We start from the raw sequence: 22,214 nt of genomic DNA, 5'->3' as shown, positions 1-22,214 counted from the left end.
ACTCCAGCACATTAGAATGAGTGATTGCGGAAGTTGGAAATGGAGATTGGAACAAGTGCAGGAGACTCTTTACAGTGCATCAGTGTGATGCTCGGAACTCGAAGCATGCACAAAGTCTACTCTCAGCTGTAGGTAATATGAGATTTTATATCACAACATTACACACAAACCCACATGAGTGTGTTTACAATGCAAAAAATGCAAACCTAAGCTTATTCTGCATACATACACACACACACACTCACTGAAAGGACAAACAATGACCCTGTCCTTTGGTCCACACACACATGCACACAGACGCACACACATGCTTCCCTTTTATGCCTTAGTGAGGACATCTAATTGACATAATGCTTTCCTTAGCCGCTCATCCTAACCCTAACCATCAAAAATGAATGCCTAACCCCAAACCTCAGCCTAAACCTAACCATAACCTAACTGTAACCCTGACACTAAAACCACATTTTGACCCTCAAGCTTGTGGGAAATGTTGGTTCCCACAAGCATAGTCCTCACATAGTGGTATAAGTGTGAACACACACACACATGCACACTCAAGCACTTTCACACACACACACACACACACACAGGAACAAACACAGTATATATAAAGGGCTGGGCGTCGCACTGCCTCTCTCTCTCTGCTTAACAAACACACGTTACAGTAAACTCCTGCCTTCAAACGCACACCAGTCAAACATGCCTGCAGATTACAATGGACGTTGGGAGATGGTGAGCAATGACAACTTTGAGGACATCATGAAAGCCCTCGGTAAGTCACGCTCATGCAACATCTGATACGGCATAGAACGAGACAATTTGGCTTGACAACTTTCTTTAAAAAACCAACCCAAAAACACACACTGTAGCTTACTGTAGCTCAGTTACAGTGCTGTAATTAAAAGCAGCCAAATAGACAGGAAGGTCTGGGCATGAAATCTAGCATGTGTGTGACAGAAAAGATGAGAGAGCAGCAGCGTGAGAGACAGATGAAGACAGTGGAAAGAGGAAGGGAAAAAAAAGAAGAGTGCTATGGCACTGCTTCATTTCCTCATTGAGCTGCTGTCAGGCCGAGTTAACCTCCACTCTGTGAGCGGTTGCCATCTGTTACGACGCCAAATAAATATTGATTCACTCCTTTCTGCATTTTCATCCTCCACGATCCGCAGAAATGGAAGACAGATTCCGACCCTGGATCAGCCAGCTCGTCAATTTTTTAAAAAGGAGGGGGAAAAAAGGCTCTCCTTCCTTTTTTTTTTTTTTTTTTTGGCGTGTCGTTGATCAGGCCCAGAAACACTTTCATTATTCACGACTCTACCTGCAATTCATAAAACAACCCTCAGTACACTTGGCTCACACGAAATCCAGGAAATCCTCAATGCCTCCGCCTCATTTCCATCCAGCGGATGGGAAAATGACATCCTTATGGAAATGGGTCAAAAATATCATTTAGATGGGTAAATATAGGGACCTCATCTGTAAGAGTGATGGGAAGAAATTGAATTTTCACTTTAGGGCAAATGGGATATGAATATCTAAACGGTCAGGATGGGTGGTTCTCTTTGGCAGAGCCCAAACTGAGCAGGATGGAAAACTCATTTAGGCCTCTTCTGACTGGGAGCAAGGTCATTTTTAAAGGGTAAACAAAACTGTCAAAAGGAACGGCAGGAGAGGAATCATAATAAGTGGCCTGTGGTGTTGTGTGTATTTCTGTTGGATGTGTGCTTTGGGTGTGTGCACGCACACACAAAGACAGGACAGAATATTCTTCACAGACCCACAAAGAGTTGATGCCTCAGCTGACACTGCGTTCACTTTTTGCATCCCTGCATGCTTGCAGACATTGACTTTGCCACCAGGAAGATCGCCGTCCACCTGCATCAGACGAAAGTGATAGTCCAGAATGGAGACAAGTTTGAAACGAAGACCCTCAGCACCTTCCGAAACTACGAAGTCAACTTCACCGTGGGTGAGGAGTTTGAGGAGTACACAAAGGGACTGGACAGCCGAAAGGTCAAGGTAGGACTGAATTTGTTTACTCCTAGAACCTTTAACAAGTGCACCTTGTGTTGAACCAGTGATGCATTAAGCGCTATGTCTTTGTCCTATATTGTGGTGTAACAGACACTAGTTACCTGGGATGGGGATAAGCTGGTGTGTGTTCAGAAGGGGGAGAAAGAAAATCGTGGCTGGAGACACTGGATTGAGGGAGACCTACTACACCTGGTAAGAAAAAATGTGACATGCTGGGAAATTTCCACCATATATTTAGATGTTCTTGTGTTTTGAATCTTTCAAAAGCAGTTAAACTTACTTATTGGAATCTTATCCATTAAGTCAGTTAAATGTCATAACAAAGATAATGAATCACTATCTAAAAAAAAAAACAACACACATGCGGGCTCAGCCTTGTTGTGTAATCTAGACAGACATGTGTTGCACCATGTTGGACTTTAAGTCTGAAGGTCTGTACCCTCTCTTCTAGGAAATCCACGTTCTCGACAAAATCTGCCACCAAGTATTTAAGAAGGCGAAATAACATGGGAATGAAGTTCAACTGCACAAAACCGTCTGCTGTGTCTTTTTTTTAAATGTGATTATGGAGAGCTGCAATAAACTGATGTCACACAACTTTTCTAATTTACTGTGATTTTGATATGATATATTTTGTTTATTAAATGCATACAAAAAGTGAAGTCCAACCTTGCTCATAAATCCAGCACTGGATTAAAAAGTACAGGCTTTTAAACACATAAAGAGTGTATGTTTTATACATTAAAATTAACTTTTATAATTAAAGGTTTCTCTGATATGTAAGTAATGTATGTAATAATGTCTGATGTCTAAACTATAAACAGAGAAATACTAATTATACACGCCAGAATGAATAAAGGAATGCGTCAGAAAATAACGTTCATCAGTTCTTCTGTCAGACAAACGTAAATAAAAGACCAAAATAATAATTTGCTTGGAAATTATTGAGAACCAAATGCGGAGGTAAAAGTGTACAAGTGATGCCGTGTGTTGCCTCTACAGGAAATGCGCAAGAATCCACGTTGGAGGAAGCTGTGTAAATCACACAGCGGCTGAGATATACAGGCTGGAAATTTCTGTCTTCACAAGAAAAGATTTATGCTGTTGCTGAGAAATGTGTTTGAAATGGTGCTCACCCCCAAAAAACAGGAAGCAGCACATATATAAACCTGCATACATACTGTAAAACGGGATACAGTCTATCCCGTATAGCCCACTGTAACTTGTTGAAATATCAACCTTTATATATTTAGTGTTGCATTAATTACTATACCTAATAGTTAAAAAAAAATATTCACAGCTATTGTGTAGCTCTGACAACGAGAAAACCTGTTATAAAATGGTATTTTCTTAACCATATTTATATGTGCAGAACAACTGCTAGCTTAGCTTTCCTAAGTGTGAACATGCAGAGCTAGCATCTTGTTATTGAAGAAATACTAGTCACTTATTTGCACAAACGCCTTTAAAGCTAGCAAAATCTACAAGACGGGTGTTTATACTGAGCCTTGTGGTTCTATATTCGGCTTTATAACGCTGTTGAAAGTTGGGCGTTCAGGCTTATTTTGGAAAATCTGTACCGGAGGTAGTTTTTGAAGCTCCTCGAACTTTCTTACAGAAACTTCCTCCGCTGAGCTCCACAGGCAGGCAGCAGTGAGGCCCGTATTTACAGTGGACAGCACCGCAGAGACTCACCGATGTGCAGCCATGGTAGGTACAACTGAAACACTAAACTGTTTATGTGACTATTCTTTAAGAAAAAAATTATAGTTATTTCGTTTGCAGTTTTTTTAAGGGTGTTTGTCAGCGACATAATAATTGTGACATAATAACTTGGAATAACTTTGTATGTCTTAAACTCTCAAAATGAGACAATGAAAAGGCTGAAAAAAACACTTTTGTCCTTTGGTTGTTGGATATTTTGAACATGCATTCGTAATACTAAATAAGCAGAGTTATGCAAAGACTTGAAAGGACTTGTTGTTATGGAGCAGGCATGCATATAAAATCTGGTATGGGAAGTATCAACAGACACAACCCCACCCTCAAGGTAGCCAAAAACTGAAATCAAACCGCAGCTGAGACACGCTGATTACTGACAAAATTGGATGATTAAAGCTTACTTTAACATATTTTTGCAGCGTTATTATCTCTTTGTCTTTTCACTCTTATTCCACAGCCTCTGAGACTGGACATCAAGCGGAAGCTGACAGCTCGGTCAGACCGGGTGAAGAGTGCGGACCTGCATCCCACTGAGCCGTGGATGGTGGTCAGCCTCTACAGCGGCACCGTGGTGGTCTGGAACCATGAAACACAGGTCACCATCCATCTCTGCACATTTGTACAAAGCCGTTTGATCTCCCCCCTAATCGCTCGTTAAGTGGTTACATGAAATAACCAATCTTTTCATCTTCCTTCATCTGTGCTTTTGATGTCTTTAATGGTGATGTAGTCTGACAGCATGGGGCTTTTTTCTGTGTGTAGACGATAGTGAAAACATTCGAGCTGTGTGATCTGCCTGTAAGAGTGGCCAAGTTCATAGCCAGGAAACACTGGGTCATCACTGGAGCCGTAAGTATTTGAATTCATGTGCACTGCTGATTCAAATCTTTTATTTTTACTGTATGTTTTTTGTGCAAATACCAATACAAATGTGACAGTTTTAAGGTTAAAAAGAATGAGTCTGTTGTGTGTAATGTTGGCTTTGGTAGATGACCCGTTTCTAATTGGCAGAGAAATTCAAATCTCTTTGACTGTCTGCAGGATGACATGCAGGTCCGAGTGTTTAACTACAACACGCTGGAGAGAGTTCACTTGTTTGAGGCTCACTCTGACTACATCCGATGCATCGTTGTCCACCCCACACAGCCATACATCCTCACCAGCAGTGGTAGGAAACTGCCACCGCACATACTCACATAAACACAAATGCTCTCATATAAAATGACCTCATGCATGTAACTTTTTAAACTTTGCAAGCTGTAATCATCATCATCATGTTTTTTCCTGCTTCTTGTTTACTGCCTCTCTACGCTCTTCTCTCCTTGCCTTTTCCCTCACCCCAACCGATCACAGCAGTTGGATGGCCTTTCCGTGTCTGGCTTTTTTTTTGTGATGTGGTGCTACGGTGTGTAAATAAAATTGAATTGAAATTACGTTTCTCGTGTTTCCGTGTTTTTAGATGACATGTTGATCAAGCTGTGGGACTGGGACAGAAAGTGGTTGTGCAGTCAGGTGTTTGAGGGACACACTCACTATGTCATGCAGATTGTCATCAACCCCAGAGATACCAACCAGTTTGCCAGTGCCTCTCTGGACAGGACTATTAAGGTATACACATACGCACACACAAGCACACCTAGCGAATACAGGAAAGTAATTGTGAGAACAGGCAAGGAAGACCGCTGTAAGCCATGAAGAAATGAAAGTGTTTTTCAGTTTAAATGAAGTTAAAGGAGACAAAAAGGAGGAACACACAGGTGTAGTTTCTCTACAGGAGGAAGAAAAGGGGGATTGGTGGTCTTCATTTTGAGAAACACTACTGCTAACAATACAATTTAAGTGAGACAGGAGCAGTAATTTGCTGACATTATTCAGTTGCTCAGTGATAAACAACTCAATTGTTGTACTGTAGGTGTGGCAGCTGGGCTCCAAGACTCCCAACTTTACTCTGGAGGGCCATGAGAAGGGAGTGAATTGTATTGATTACAACAGTGGCGGAGACAAGCCGTACCTCATATCAGGGGCTGATGATCGCCTGGTCAAGATCTGGGATTATCAGGTTATCACAAACACACTAGACTGCTTTTTTCTTCCTTTCTGCACCCTAGGATCAAAACAGTTTATTGCCATAATTATGTGACATCTATTATACAAAACATGCAAAGAGGTACACAAAAACAATAAATACAATAACAACACACTACAGTATTAAGAAAATATTTCCACCATAACCTGTATATAAAAGATGGACATATTACCCACTGTTATTTTCAAGCCTTCAGTTTGATCATTTGTATTTGATTTGATTTGATTTGATTTGTGGATGAAAAGTTTCATGTCTAACTCATCCGCTAACAGTAACTAGCTTGGTTAGCAAGGAGTATCCAAACACTGTACATAGTGCATGACACAGACACAGCTACCTGCTAATTAGGGCTAATATATAAATAAAATATTAGAATTTCACTCAACAAAAAAATGTAATGCAGAGATTTTTGGATGGTCTGATTATCAACACTATAAAAAACACGGTCACTCAAATGGTAACACTGTTATCTTTCCTGCATCAGTGTAACTCCTCTTTCGTCTATAAAAGCAAACATGGAAAATGATGGACAAAAGGCCAAACTCTCATCACCACTCCAAAATAGATAATCAAGCACTATCAAGTCTTTTGATAGTTTCATATTTGAAGTTAGCTCTCTGAGCCAGCGGTGATGTTGCTGCACTGTATAAAAGTATCCACAATCTACCAGAGTGTGTAAAAATATGAAAAACATGTAGTGCTGACTCAAGGTTAATGACAGCTTCAACTCAAGGAGTCTTTCATCTTTGGTTTCCATCTACAACATTTGGGCAAAGCTGCTTTCAGTTAAGGCGGCTGAGGTGTGTGTGTGCATCAGAGTGTGAAGCACAGATTGCAAATATAGTCTGAAGACGTAACTGAAAGACTCTCAGGTCTGCCTTAAACTGTAGCCAACATTGGTACCCATAGCTGAAATTTCCTTGCCCTGATGAAGTGTTTGTTTTCTTTGGGACTGTTGATAGTGATTCTCATTAGCTAAAAACTAGACACAATTAAGTGCTATCATTATTACTTTGGACATTAGGGGCCTTTGTATTAGATTTTTTTCTATATCTGGTACAATTTATGTATGTACACTGTACATGCTAAAAAGCAAAATAAGAAAAAGGCTTAAAGATAAACACCTTTTATTCTAAATACAGCTAAATCAGGACAGTTAAATAACTCATATGGTTATTATGAATGGAAAGCAAAACCATATCTATGTAACCATTTCTATTTCTGCTGTTCCCATTTAATTTTGCAACAGTAAGAGGTGCATCTGTAGTAGAAGTAAACGTAAGAAGGTGTTATATAGCCATTATATGCAAAGTCGTTGTCCTTCAGCGTTGATATAGTCAATTCACACACGTTCATGTGCATTCATATAAAAAACTTACCACATGTGAAAAGAACAAGAAACAGTGTGTGCTTTATCTCCCTAGAACAAAACGTGTGTTCAGACTCTGGAAGGTCACGCTCAGAATGTGACCTGCGTCAGCTTCCATCCGCAGCTGCCAATCATTCTCACAGGCGCTGAAGATGGTGGGTCAAACATTGGTACATGTTTCTGCTCCCAAATGGGCACGGCATCTTGCTTAAAGTTTGACCTTTTGTCCTTTCCATAGGCACTGTTCGTGTGTGGCACTCCAACACCTACCGGCTGGAAAACACACTCAACTATGGCATGGAGCGGGTGTGGTGCATATGTGGCCAGCCCGGCTCCAACAGTGTGGCTATAGGCTTTGATGAAGGCAGCATCATCATCAAGGTAGTTATATTTGTAGTTTTCTCACAGATTTTCTGAATAGACTTTTTAAGTAGTGGCGTGGTTAAGATTCAGCTGATGATGTAACATCTCCGTCCTCCATTTCTTCATATACCTTTCTCTCTTGTTTCCCTTTATTATTCTTAATCCTTCTTCATCCACTCCCTCTTTGTTTCAGATTGGTCGAGTGGAGCCCGTCATGTCCATGGACTCTAGCGGGAAGGTCATCTGGGCTCGTCACTCTGAAGTGCAGCAGGCCAACCTAAAGGCACTGACAGAGACTGAGATAAGGGATGGAGAGAGGCTCCCTCTGAGTGTGAAAGACCTGGGAAGCTGTGAGATTTACCCCCAGACAATCAGACACAGCCCTAATGGGAGGTAAAGCGCCAGGCTTTGGGTGGAAACAGCATGAGGTTTTGACTAATCTTTCTTTTTCCTCTAACCAAAATATGACCGTTATTAAAGTGTAAATTAGACTTGAACTGGATTTATGTCTAACTGCAGTGTGATTGTGTAATGCCTATGATTGTTTCAGTGCAGGTAAGATAGTGGCAGCCTGCGTGCTCACGGAGTCTTTGGGGTAAAAATCTTAAAGTATAATTTGATAATCATGTGTGTAATTTGTATATTTGCACACTGACAGATTTGTAGTGGTGTGTGGGGATGGGGAGTATATCATCTATACTGCCATGGCTTTGAGGAACAAGAGCTTCGGCTCTGCTCTGGAGTTTATCTGGGCACATGACTCTTCACAGTAAGTCTTTACCTTTACATTAAGGCTCAGCATTTTAGAAAATGTACTTTGTGCTGACTTAGATAAGAAAACCAATATCACACGTATGCTAAATATGCAGAGGCTGATTAGCTCAGAGTAAATACTGGAAACAGTAAACACTGTAAAAAGTTGCAGTTTTATAGGGTGAGTGGTACAGCCCAATTTCCAAAAAAGGTCTGAGGACTGAGTTCATTTTTAGGGAAGACCTAGCTTGTTTCAGCAGTGCAAATCTTAATCTATTTACAGAAGTGTTGCTTGATAGTAAAAGAGTCTAGGTGTGTAAATGGGCCTGTTTGCAAGATAGAACTATCGCCCATTAAAACCATTTGGCTCATTTTGAAATAAGAAATATGAAAAAGGAGGCTCTGTTGAGCAGCTAAATATCTATATTTTACATCAAGAATTGAAATATATTTGGCTTTCAAAAATCTACATCATCAGTCCCCCCCCCCCCCCCCCCCCCCCCCCCAAAAAAAAAAAAAATCACAGAATATTCTTAATGTAATGTAACTCAGGGGTAATAGTAACATCAAATGAATTTAACCTTAAGATAAAATCAGACTTCCTTGATTTAAACCCTGATATGTTGCCTTGTACTTTTTGCAAATGAACATAGCATTCATATGATTTGCAAAGTGTTCTTGCTCTCTTTTTTTTTTTTTTTACATTTTACACATCGTCCAATTTCAAATCAGTTCAATTTAGTTTTATTTGCTAAATCGCAGTAGCCTTAAGGCTCTTTTGTTATTGTAAGGCCCTACAGCAATACAGCAAAAAGTCCAGTTATCAGACAACCCCCCAGCGAGTAAAGCACTTGGCAACAATCGTAAGGAAATACTCCCTTTTAACAGGAAGAAACCCGGACAATCAGGGAGCGGCAGCCATCTGCTGAGACTGTTTGGGGATAAAGAGAGAGAGAGAGGACAAAAACATGCTGTGAAGAAGAGCCAGAGATTAATAATAACTAATGATTATATGGAGAGTGATTTTTTTAAAAAACAGGATTTAAACTTGCTCATCGAACTGTCAACATAAACCCAAAATATGTACTCGTGAAAATGGTCAAAGGACTGATTAGCCTTACTGTAAGTCCCCTGTGGTCTGGTACATTATCATTATTATTATTATAAATATTGTTATAGGTATGCAGTCAGAGAAAGCAACAGTGTGGTCAAAATATTTAAGAACTTCAAAGAGAAGAAGACATTCAAACCCGAATTTGGAGCTGAAGGTGAGTTTCATGTCACGTTTTTGTTTGAATTTGTTGAATATATTTTTGAGAGCATATGTGTGAGTATCTGTGCCTATGTATTACTATCCTGCATCCCTACAGGCATCTTTGGTGGCTTCCTACTAGGAGTGAGGTCAAACAGCGGCCTGGCCTTTTACGACTGGGAGAGCTCTGAATTGATCCGGCGTATTGAGATCCAGCCTAAACATGTCAGCTATAATCCAATGAGCACTTTATCAGCTTAAATCGATACTAAATTTACTACTGTGGCTTTCTAATAAGAGTTGTTTTTTTTTTTTTAATTGTGTCTTTAGGTCTTGTGGTCTGACTCTGGGGAGCTCGTCTGTATCGCTACAGATGAGTCTTTTTTCGTGCTGCGCTACCTACCAGAGCGAGTGTCCACAGCCCAGGAGTCTAAAGAAGGGGTGACAGAAGATGGGATAGAGGCTGCCTTTGAGGTCAGAGACTCACATGGTTAATTGTCTAGACTATTTAAGTAAAAATTTGACGTCTTAGAAGAATTCTGTTACCTTTTTAGATCATTTTTCAATCTCTTTTATGTCTGTCCTCTTTTTCCTGCTGGTCAGGTGCTGGGGGAGGTCCAAGAGGTGGTAAAGACAGGGGTTTGGGTGGGAGACTGCTTCATCTACACCAGCTCTGTTAACAGACTCAGCTATTATGTAGGAGGAGAGATAATCACCATTGCTCACATGGACAGGTAAACTCACAAATATGTATCTGCAAATCCATTGGTTTTTTTTTCCTTGGCATATTCATAAATGTTCCTGTAATGCTGCAAAATCTGTTGTATGGCTATGAATCCATTTAGTGTCTTATTTCACGTTTTATTTCCACTTGCTATCCAGTAAATTCAAAACTACAGACAGTCTTTCTTTGGTGTAGGACGATGTATCTGCTGGGCTACATCCCGAAGGATGACCGTCTCTACCTCGGAGACAAGGAGCTGAACGTTATCAGCTATTCGCTGCTGCTTTCTGTGCTAGAATATCAGACAGCTGTCATGAGGAAGGACTTCAGCACTGCTGACAAGGTTCTACCCACGATTCCCAAGAAGCAGCAGACCCGTGTAGCCCGCTTCTTGGAGAAACAGGTATGTTTGCATGCCAGCTTTTACCTTGAAAATCCATCTTTGTGCTTCTCTTGCTCCTTTGGCTGAGTAAAAATTCAGGACTTGGACGAATGCATAATTTACAGAACATGAGGCAGCCAGATGGTGTGATACCTCTGGGCAGAATTTCTGTGTGTTTCTTATAAAACATATTTATCATGCAAGGGTTTTGGCTTCTCACGCAGTCACTTTTCCCCTATTCATATTGCTTCATATATCTAGCCTCTACTGCTGGCCATCACAACGAGTGAGAAAGGATAATATACAGAATATAGACTAATGACATTGTTATTTTGTGCTGTGTAGGGCTTTAGGCAGCAGGCCCTCGCTGTGTCCAATGACCCAGAGCATAAGTTTGAACTTGCTCTGCAGCTGGGAGAGCTCAAGACAGCCTATCAACTGGCCCTGAAAGTGGAGGTGAGAGCCTGGACAATTTCTATAGCTACTAAATGTTAGCGGCTATGTAAGGATGTCTTTAGACACTGTGCTACTCTGAGCTAAATGCTAAAGTTAGCTAAAGCTACAGAGTGGAATAGTTGTGTGGTGTATATTCACATAAATAAATCAATGATTATTGGTTTTGTTTTTTAATCAACAGCTGTGTAATTTGATGCATAATGTGCGCAGAATCAGTTATTTCCCCTATACAAGCCTGAGAGTGTGAGTCACAGACCCGGTGTCCCTTATTTAGTAACCGCTTTACAGTGTTTTGTTGTCTAGGTTCATGCCTTTCGTCCTGAGATAATCCGCTCTCCTGTCTCTTTGGCACCTCTGCTCGCGGGGGCCGAGTCAGTCAGAACAAAAATGGAAGCAGCTGGCAGAGCTTGCAACTACAAAGTGCCAGTTTAGCTTGGCTCAGGAGTGTCTCCACCAAGCTCAGGATTATGGGGGATTATTGCTTCTGGCCACCACTTCAGGCAACGTTGACATGGTGGGCCAACTGGCTGAGGGGGCAGAGAGAGATGGGAAGACCAACGTGGCCTTCCTCACCTACTTCCTGCAGGGGAGGTTAGTGCGTCAGGGGTAAAGAGCACAAAGGAGGTTTTTAAACTGACTTATGTGTTTAAACTTTATTCTTTTTTTCTGTCACCACCATCTTTGTTTTTTTGTACTTGCTCAGAGTGGACAAATGTCTGGACCTTTTGATCAAAACAGATCGACTGCCAGAAGCTGCATTCCTGGCAAGAACATATGTGCCCAGCCATGTCTCAAGGTAATGCTGCTTCTAATGAATACCTAACATATGTCCAAGTGTAACACTCTTTGCCTGTGGGCCTATCTGTTTGTGTCCTGAAGAACCTCTGCATGTATCACTTGGTGTGCCTGTTTTCCTCCCAGCTGTTGAAATAATTACTAGTCTGAATCAGAGTTTTTAGAAAAATGTTCTTTCTTATTAATTAGAATTTCTATAATATATTATGCATCACTGTGGCGATGTGTGTGCCTCTCTTCCTTCAGGGTGGTGAAACTCTGGAAGGAGAGTCTTTCCAAGGTCAACCAGAAGGCAGCAGATGCTCTGGCTGACCCCAGCCAGTACACCAACCTGTTCCCTGGCTTCCAGCAAGCCCTGCTGGCTGAGCAGTACCTGAAGGAGACTCATGTCGGGGTCAGACCTGCTTCAGAATACCCTCTCATTACGGTCAGTGCGAGAGTCAGTCGAACTGTATTTTCAAAGTTAAATCAGCATCTAAGATTTTTTGCATTTTCTGCAAAGCTCGTTGGACTATAGCTGTTCATACTTTGAACATAAGTTAAGAGTCTGAGATCCCACTTTTCCCATTTCTTTGGTTCTTTAGCCAAATGAAGAGCGCAGTCTTCTGGAGGAATCAGCAGGTTTTAGACCTAAAGGAGAAATCACTGACTCAGAGGTGAGAGCACAGTCTTCATCTCTACACATGCTCATTCAGTCAGTGCAGTCAAACAGGCTGCTCCTGTGTGTCAATAAGTGCCTAAGCTACTCTAAATGTCACAGCAGCATACCAGTCTTTTTTAATTTCCTTCCATGGTATCTTGACTACAGTGTAATATCCTAACCTAATATGTGTTTTTAGGGTAACAATATAAGCTAATGGATGATAACAAAAATGAAAAAGATTTGTAAAGATTTGTAATGGTTCACTGTGAGAAGCGAAAAAAACCCATTCAAATTTACCACTGATTCAGCTCCTTTCACACTTGACTGTTCTCTTTCATGCACCACGTCTGGCACATGGTGCATGAAAGAGAACAGTGTTGCTCCTTCTGTAAAACTTAAATGTAGTATCCAAATTTTAAAAAAGATATAACTTAAACAGATAATTAAAGCCAGCGGTTGAGCAAACACTGCAACTCCTTTTCTGAATTTGATCGTTCTGTGTTTTCTTTAAAGCAAGGGGCAGAGAGCATTAGTGAGGCCACCAGTGTGCCAGCAGTAACAGAAAGTAAATATTCAAAAGTTGCAGTAGTGGAGGAGGACACTTCAGTAAAACAAGAGTCGACTGATCCCGTTTCAGCAAGTGAAGTAGAATCTGTCCTGAGAGGAGCAGACCCTTTTCCTACTGCTGCTACAGAAGAACAAGCAGTGTCAGAATCAGGCGAGTTTAAAGCAGTGGAGGTGGGCACTAAAGCAGACACTCTAGTCTCTGTAGAGGAAATCACCAGGATGCCTGATGAGGAGGCCGAGATGGTACAGCTCAGTCCTGTGGAAGATGTCAGGTCATGTATGAAGAAAGACGTTCAGGAATTATCTTCAGAAACTGAAGCTCCACCTGCTGTTTGTGCTTCTGAAACAGAAACCACTCTAACAACACAAGAAGCGCCAAATGAGGCATTAGCAGCTGAGGATGTCCTGGTTAGCGCTGGTCTGACGGTCGATAATGAAGTTACGTCCGAGCCTATAGCACCTGGGGAAATGATCATTCATCAAGATCTGGAAAAAGATGGGATCGCCTCAGAAGTTCCAGGTTCAATGGGTGGAGCAGCAGAAACAGAAGAGACTCCTGTTACGTGCGAACTTGTTCCAGAAACAGCACCTTCACACACAGCAGTGGAGGAGCTCATCTCTTTTGAAACCGCAGATGTTCCAGCGCTGGACGCAGCTGTCCAGATTTTACCGGAGCTGACCCTGGATCCTCTGCTAGACTTGCTTGAAGATGCAGCGCCAGTACTGAAGCCTGTCCCAGCACAAGAACGAGAACAAGAGAAACAAACTGGAGAACTTCCAGTAAAGCCTCCTGTTATTCACAAGGCTGAGCCAGAGGTTTTAGCCCTCACTGTAGCTCATGCAGAAGGCCATGCAGCAGAAGAGGAAGGTCCTGAAAGACCTGAGGTACTGCCAGAGGACCTCGAGGCAAATGATGAGGTAAACAAAGGTTTATAAGTTTGTTACACTAATATTGCTATGAATGTTAAATCCAGAATCGTTTTGCCTTACACCTGTAGGCTCTGGATGATCTGGACAACTTTGACCTGGAGGATATTGACACCACAGATGTCAACCTAGATGAAGAGTTCCTGGGTGAATAGAAACTAGCCTTTCACAAGCCATTTTTTTTCTGTTCAGTGATGCGAGTTTCATAAATCAAAACAATTAAGACTGAAGTGAATATTATTAGGCATTTTGCGTTCTTAGTTCTGGCCTAAACCCTTATCCAAACACGACAAAAAACAGCCTCCCAACTGCCCAGATCCCAGACTAATTGAACACAATGGAATAAGCCCAACCCACCTACCTTGCAGCCCACAAATCCCAAAGTATCTGCTCTCGATGCACGATGCCAGACACCGTGAAAACCCTTAGGAAGCCCGTCTATGCTTCAGTGGGACAGAGCTGTTTTGCTGGTTTCCAGCCACAACTCTGATGAGACCAGGCTGTATTTTAACACTATCTGCATATGCAGTGTATTAAAGCCAAAAATGTACTGACAGACAAATAGGCATTTCTTCATTGTTGCTAGCGTGCCTTTATGATTTTATTTTAAATGGTTTGTATCTTTAAATAAATACTTTGGGGTTTGCTGTGTCTCAAATCTAAGTGCTTCACGCTTTACTTGCTGACAGAAACATAGCCTTCATAGGAAAGAATCGCAATACCTCTCCCACAAGCATCACAGCATTTTATCAGACTCCAAATTACCATTGCACCGGTTCAATGTGAGTTAAATGTTCCGCATGCCATTCCACTTTATGCATTGTCTTAAATGATAAAGTCATAATTTTATTTCTAAGCTTATTAAATGATCAAAAACATACAAAATGTTGCTGTTGTTAGTGTGTTTAACATGGTTTTCTGCTTCCTTTGTTTGAAATAAAAACTGCATGCTACTGTGACTGTTTTCTTGGCGAGTAAATTAAAGGAGCTTCCACAGTCTCTAATATAATTCCAATAACATGACACTCAAGTACAAAGGCTGTATTTATTTTATGTACATGATATAAGCAGACATGAAGCTTGATTCAAAGAACCACACTGACAATTTCTCCGCATAACAAACAAACATCTTAAAGTATCTCACAAGACGTTGCAGCCAACTCTTCAAATTGTTGGTTGTGATGTGAAAAGGTTTCCTTTGGAGAAGCATATTTTACTCTTGGCCCAACACAAAAACAACAAACTGTCATATTTTATACATGAGAGGCAGGATTTCCAGACGTTCTGTATAGCATTTCTCTATTGAGGTATGGACCAATCATGAAGCAGAGCCCTCAACAGCAGTCTGTTCATAGGCCTGCAGAGCCAGCTCGATGTAGCCCGACCTTTGGGAGTCCCTCTGGGCATAGATCTGAAGGGGCACACGTGAGTAAATAGAAAAAGAAAAGAGATCAATTACACTAAAGTGCAGTCAAAGTGCAATCACAGTATTAATAGTATTATTACTGGACGTAGTAAACACAGCTAAGATTGGGTTTCGAAATCAACTGTGACTAAATGAGAGGCCTTGAATGTAGAAGACAGACACACACCCACACCTCCTGCCGCTAACCTTTCACATTAAATGGTTGTCATTCTCAGTGTCTCTCCCCCTTACTTCAAGGCTGAAGGCCTGTGAGAACAAATAAGACCTGATGTATCCTGGACCTGGTCCCTCTATTCCCACTTTAGAGTAAAAACCCAAACGTCTAATGCAGGAAACAGCCTAGATTTGACCTCTTAACAGCTATACTGACTCCTGATTCGCCTTGAACATCCAGGAATACCATTTATATAAACTAGATCAAATAGCAATACGTTAAACAGACTTCAAATGAACTCAAGTGCCAAACAGAGATACAAATCGGCACACTGTTTGTCACAGTTCAACTACCTTAAGCAGGTCGGTGCCTGTGGCCTGTTGGCTGGCAGCTTCCCGGGCTGACTCACTGTGGGGGTGGACCATGTGGAACAGAGACACGAGGCTTACAGCATCCTGGAGCCTGGAAACACCAACACACACACTGAAGGCTCAGATCAGAGCTTTTGCCAGCAGGTACAATGAGTACATACTCAATGTAACTCAATTCTAAAATAATGCAAATGCTTAAAAAAAAACTCACAGCTCTCTTTTTAGCATGTCCACTATGAGCCCATCCACCCTACGAACACTGACTAGGTACCAGGCCATGCCTCCGAAGTGTCTGGTGGACCGCAGCAGATCATATTTGCCATGCTTGTCCAAGTCCTCATATGTGGCTGTGTGTACCTAGACACAAAACACATTAAATGAATACAGACCTTGATGATTTAGCTCATTTGTAATTAATCAGCACAACACTCATTATGCACATTTTTTCACTTCATATCAAATGAAGCAGAGAACATATAAAAAGACAGAAAATTTCACAGCATAACAAGTTCTAGATAGAGTTTACAGATCTCAGTGCAGCCAACGATGAGGTCAAAATACCACAAGGTCACTGGTATTTTACCTTGATGTATTCTGAAGAGTCTGGTTCAAACTGGACGAGGCACAAGTCCAACACATCCTCATGGCGGTCCTGGGAAAACACCAACTAATGAAGAGAAAGAGGTTTAAGTGGGTAACAGTGTACTGAGGAAAACCCTCCAGACACAATGACAATGAACAACATGAGGTGATGATCAGTTGTCAGTCATGGTTAATAGCCGTTTTTTAAATGGACAGAATAATGTGTAGATCATGATATTATCACAACACTTCACTCGTGATATTTTGTGATTTTAAACATTTTGTGATATGCTGAGTTCTGCAATAACATATACTGCGATTTATCTGCAAATTATGGCCTCCAGTGATAAACTTAATCTTATTAATTAAAACAAATGTTGACAAGGTTTTCAGTCTCTTCCACTTGAATGACTTTTATTGTTAGGCACACAGGTGGACCGACATTGTCATTAAAACCTGTCGTAAATGCAGCACCCACCTGTCAAACTGTTTGTATCACATTCTAGTCAAACAACTGAATGCAAATGTGTGAACCATTACATACATTTAGAATATGAGACAGCAGTCACCGCTCCTCTGAGACAAAATGAGCCATATTAATCACATATGACTCCACTGCCTGCGACTTAATGTAACCCTTTGTGTTCTACACTAACTTTCCTCGGCCTTACAGTTCACTCCTCTGTACAGCCTAGACAGGGCTGCATCTGTGATAAAACACTGTGACAGTGTCACATATCTCATTCCAGTGGCTTCAGCATGTACCCTATTCTCTTAGCTCACCGTTAACTGTGAGGTAGGTTTCTCATTTCATTCCAGGCCAACTTTCGGGATCAAAAAAGTTTTACTGAATTGAATCGTGATAAGTAGGTCAAGTGTTAGTTGTTTTTTGACTGATCTGATTTAACATGAGGTATTTCAGGATAGCGGTGCATGAGACAACTCCTCACGTTTGTAACATTCTCAGAGTATTTCACTTGCATACTGCACCTTTATCCCGGGCTTGTTACAAAAGTAAAAAACAAACAAACATATTTTTCATCTTAATGCAGATGGTGCTTTTCTCATTTCTTTCTCTGATGCCCATTTGTTTAATGAACGTTCCTCCTGCATGCTGACAATCATCATAGCTGACCTGGCTAGGAAAACCCCACAGCACCCTCTGGTGGACTACAAAAGGAACTGATTTTACCATTCTGGTACTTAAAAGTTAATTTGTATCTGCAATTTAAATAATAAACTAAAATTTGGTGCCCATGTATGGATACAATGTATCCACGGTAATGCTATACAAGCAGCAATATTCTGAAATACATGAAGTTTGGAAAATGGGGTCCAAACAAGAGTTTTCCCTTGTTAGCCCTGTTAATAGAACATCAGTGTAAACAAGGATTATGCTGACTGTGTGTAAATAAAAAAACAACTTTAAAAAGTAAAGTAGATTACATCAACACATTTTATATCAGAGCAAACATGAGCTACATACTGGGGGAAAATAAATAAATAAAATAAATAAATAAATCACAGATCCAACAAATCACAATAATGGCTAATAGTGTTCAGCAAACTGTGACGATGAGCCCAGCATGCAGAATAAAACGACGCTGGAACAGGCAGACATAAATGGAAGGCAACCATTATTAAACATATTAACTACAGCAGTTCAAGGCCAAGTATCTGCTGTTGGCCAGCACCACACTCTAGTGTAACACTTTCAGCACATGATGTTTTCACTGCGACCAATAAAAAATAAAAGGGAACAACTCATGGGCATAAAATGAAGCCTTTGTCTACAGAAGGCTGCTGCCGCTTATAAAACCTGAGCTCTGTAAAAGATGCATCGAAGGAGTTTTATGGAATATCATTTAAAAAGAAAGAGAGGTAGGAGAATTCTTAGGTCCTACCTTGAGGTTCTCCTCTTTGAACAGAAGTGGTGCAGTGAGCTTGCGTCCCTCCTTAGGGAAGTAGACCTGGATAAGTCGGTCTCTCTCTTCCCAAGTGGCCTTCCTAAGGATTCCATTAGGTTCCCGTACAACTATGAATCTCTCCTGTTGAAAAGACATACAGAATATATATATGGTATATTTTAGTAACATTCTTGAATCCAAAGCTAAATCAAATTGGTGAGTTTTAGGCAATTAGGGGTAGGGCTGGGCCATATCATACCGTTCACGGTAATACCGGTATAATGTTGGGCAACGATAAGAAAATGAAATATCGCGATAGAATATGGGTGAAACGCACATGCGCAGTGCCTTTGTTTTCATATGGCGGAAAAAGCATGGCAGTGACGGAGAATAAGAAGGGCGAAAGCGGGTTGTTGAATGAAACGAATGAACCAGAATTTGTTTGTAAAAATGCTGCAACTTCAGTGATGTGGAACTGGTTTAGCTTTCGTCCGTCAGATACACAACAAAGCACTATTTTTGGTAGAGCATGCTAGCGGGCCGCCGTTATTACCTTGTTTTTTGGAAAATACGGCACACTTAAAATCAATCCTTTGCTTTTTCTGAAAGTCGACAGTGCCCCTTATAATCCCGTGTGCCTTATGTATGAATTCTGGTTGTGTTTACTGACCTTGAAACGATTTTATGTGGTACACGGCGCTCGAACATCGGTCAAATGTTTTAGTACGACTTTGCTAAGCTACGAACCCACACCGTTGGATGGATTGTCGGAGCATTATGGCTATCGTAGGCAGGAGCCTCGCGGAGTGATACGTACTGTGCTTCAACATAATATTACCGTATTGTGTGTGTATAACCTCTTTTTAAGTTTTGTGGATATTATACATGATTATGCTGAGGATATGTCAGCTAATTTCCACTGGAAATGCCTTTTGGTTAAACTGTCAGCGAGGAATTTGCACTGTTAAACTTTAATGCACATAAAAAACAGCTGCTTGTTTAAGTGAAAATACATTGATGTTTTTTTATTTGCACTAATAAAGTTGTGGAGTTGTAAAGTATTTTGTCTAGTGTCAATTATATCATTATTGCACATTTTCAAATGTATATTGTGATAAATATTTTTGGTCATATCACCCTGCTCTAATTAGGGGCATAGAGATGTATATATTATGGAAGCTCACGTCAGTCAGGACCCCTATAATAAAAAGCCTGTATTTTATATATGGCAGTCTGGCACAGAGCAGGTACCAATAAAAGCAATAGTGATGGTGACTAAATGAGAAGCAGCATGAAAAGATGAGCTGGGGTGGAAGTGGATTGCAAAGTCACTTGCAGATATGATGCAAATGTAGCTTAAAGCAAATAAAACGGAGCATCCTATACGAGAGTCGCACGTTGGATATGTGGAAGGGTAACTACTGCTCTGCCAGGACTGCGGCTGATCGACTTGTGGAAGCCAACTAATACCCACTTAAGCACACACACACACACACACACACACACACACACACACACACACACACACACACAGCAAGATGTGTGTACCCTGTGTGGAATATTATAGGTGATGTCTGTAAAGGCGTATTTAGCTGTGTCCATGCCATCCAGGATCTTATCCTCACAGAGCACATCGCTGATGGGCTTCCTCTCTTGTAACACAAGGGGCATCTGCAGCAGCTTTTTAGCTCGCTCTTTGGCTAACTCGACTGCCTAGAATCACAAAAAAAGGATTGGATGAAACAAAAGCAACACCAACATATGTAAGAATGTATGCGATCAAAAGGGGTGGACTCTGTAACACTTCAACAGGGCACCTGTTCCAGCTGTTCATCCGTCATGAGTTTATACGTGGGTGGCTTCAGCTCCTGCTTAATTGGTCGGTACACTTTCTGCAGGTCCAGGCCTGTAATCCTGGTGAGGATGTCCTGTACAGCTGAATCGGTGAATTGGGGCTTTGCATGGTCTGTAGCAGCTGCAGAGAAAGACATACTAGTTAATGAGTTAAATAATTTACAAAGTCTGGCTTGGTGACAGTTATGTTTAACTGTAGATTGTTTACTTTCCAGACGAAGTTAGCTTGTATAGCATCATTCATTGGGATTAGCAAGCATCGACTATACTGGCCAACACCTCCAAATACAGCGGCTTGTAAAAGAAGCTAAGCCTTTACATGCTGCACATAGGTGCCGAAAGGCAGAGCGACAATAAAGCGTCCGTGAGCGTTTGTCACCGGCACCCCAACTGCTGAGCCCAACGAGCTACAAGGTCAGCGTTACAGCGAAGAAGAAGCCTGAGCTGCAGTCATGTTACCAGCAATAAAACGCACCTTTATCTTGCGTTTCACTACAAAAAGTCCTCGCGCCAGACCTCATCAGTATCTGTTTGCTGCTTTGCACATTTTTCACCCCAGAGCAGCTCCGCAACAAGCACCGTGCAGTACCGAGGGCCGCCATCTTTGTTATTACCTCATCTGTGCGACAGGACCTTTCAACCCTCGCCCCCAAGTGATCATGGGATATGTAGTATGTTTACACAACGCTACGAAAAATAAAATAAAATCACCTGTATTTGTTTGTTGCTTTCTCATAGCTTGCGCAGTTTAAATTAATAATAATTAAGCAATTTAAAACTATTTTTTCTTTCGAGTGTTAAACTGTGGCTGTTTAAAAAAAAAAGAGAAGCTTTTTTAATTTGTTGTTTTTGGGTACTTCATTTTTTTGGTAATGTATTGATATTTAGAACTTGTCTACAACAAAACTTCATTGTAGAATATTAAAAAAGTTAATTCCATTAAAAGATAATCTCAGTGAAAATATCCACCAGGTGGCACTGTGCTGCCACATGCGATTAGTCCCTTATGAAAGCGTTCACTTGTGACCTTAGTGTGGGCACTGGAAAATAATTCATTTTCAAAAATGTCGTACCATTGTATCAGATTTTCAAAGACCTTTTTTTTCTTGTTTTTTGTTCCTCTTGTGCGGATTAACTTTGGGTAGCCCACACACATTCCTAACTTGCCATTACAGCGTGTTCTTGAATTGTCTGATAACTGGATAATCTGTCTGGATGATAAATTACACACTCTTCTTACAGCGAAAAACATATGCTACATTTTTTTCTATGTAAAGATAGGTCTGTCTCAAAAAATACCCATTGGGTGTTTTGAACTTTGTCCTATTTAACACCAAGTTTGTGCAGTGTGGGACTAAAAGAATTAAGTGTAGCTATAAAACGCTAGACGGTCAAGACTGTGTTTTTTTTCTCTTTCCCACTTTTTGAAACATTTTTTTAAAGAATATGAAAAGATTTAAGAAATTCTGTTATTTTAACAGACTTTAACGGTGAAAAAAATAGTGTAATATGTTTAAACAAAAAAAGTTGTCGATGACTTTATAGCTTCAAGAAAATGCATGCTTTCAAATATTTACAATATTAAGAACGAGCAAAAACTGTACAGTGGTGTTTTACACTTTTTTCTTACTTCAGCTTAACTGAGACAGTGTGGGAAAATGTGGAAAAGTGTTGCGAGTAAAAAGGATGAAAGTTTTGCTTAATGCGGTTGAAAATGCCCTTGAACGGTGGAGCATTTTAGTCACTTGCCCTCTCGAGTATGAGAGGGCAATTAAGGGCAAGTGAGTCAGTTGCTGACACACAAAAAATCAAACCACATGTTATCAACGCTGTATAGACACTCCAGC

The 22,214-nt window shown here is 40.8% G+C and overlaps 3 protein-coding genes across 3 annotated transcripts; 2 read left to right on the top strand and 1 right to left on the bottom strand.

Annotated features, from left to right (window-relative positions):
* The first annotated feature begins 652 nt into the window (after positions 1 to 652).
* On the top strand, positions 653 to 2,944 carry LOC308401228 (retinol-binding protein 2-like). Its single transcript, XM_080889363.1, has 4 exons — positions 653 to 772; positions 1,841 to 2,019; positions 2,125 to 2,226; positions 2,486 to 2,944. Exons 1-4 carry the CDS (start codon positions 700 to 702, stop codon positions 2,537 to 2,539), a joined length of 408 nt encoding a protein of 135 aa, XP_080745489.1. The 5' UTR covers positions 653 to 699; the 3' UTR covers positions 2,540 to 2,944.
* A 730-nt stretch (positions 2,945 to 3,674) lies between these two features.
* On the top strand, positions 3,675 to 14,969 carry LOC308400786 (coatomer subunit beta'-like). Its single transcript, XM_080888756.1, has 22 exons — positions 3,675 to 3,744; positions 4,214 to 4,351; positions 4,519 to 4,605; positions 4,798 to 4,924; positions 5,216 to 5,364; positions 5,669 to 5,815; positions 7,267 to 7,366; positions 7,450 to 7,592; positions 7,768 to 7,967; positions 8,233 to 8,343; positions 9,507 to 9,595; positions 9,698 to 9,804; positions 9,910 to 10,053; positions 10,183 to 10,313; positions 10,499 to 10,706; positions 11,031 to 11,141; positions 11,518 to 11,732; positions 11,845 to 11,937; positions 12,183 to 12,363; positions 12,521 to 12,592; positions 13,093 to 14,064; positions 14,145 to 14,969. Exons 1-22 carry the CDS (start codon positions 3,742 to 3,744, stop codon positions 14,226 to 14,228), a joined length of 3,612 nt encoding a protein of 1,203 aa, XP_080744882.1. The 5' UTR covers positions 3,675 to 3,741; the 3' UTR covers positions 14,229 to 14,969.
* A 135-nt stretch (positions 14,970 to 15,104) lies between these two features.
* mrps22 (mitochondrial ribosomal protein S22) lies at positions 15,105 to 20,983 on the bottom strand. Its single transcript, XM_080888757.1, has 8 exons — positions 20,843 to 20,983; positions 20,331 to 20,488; positions 20,062 to 20,226; positions 18,511 to 18,654; positions 16,608 to 16,691; positions 16,236 to 16,381; positions 16,007 to 16,115; positions 15,105 to 15,484 (listed from the first exon to the last, which is right to left on the bottom strand). The coding sequence occupies exons 1-8, from the start codon at positions 20,967 to 20,969 to the stop codon at positions 15,392 to 15,394; spliced, it is 1,026 nt and encodes a 341-aa protein (XP_080744883.1). The 5' UTR covers positions 20,970 to 20,983; the 3' UTR covers positions 15,105 to 15,391.
* Between the last annotated feature and the right edge of the window lie 1,231 nt (positions 20,984 to 22,214).

This window comes from Rhamphochromis sp. 'chilingali' (assembly GCF_963969265.1).
Source record: "Rhamphochromis sp. 'chilingali' genome assembly, chromosome: 8".
NCBI lineage: Eukaryota > Metazoa > Chordata > Actinopteri > Cichliformes > Cichlidae > Rhamphochromis > Rhamphochromis sp. 'chilingali'.
Note: the sequence above shows the minus strand (reverse complement) of the source record. Positions and strands in the feature narration are given on the sequence as shown.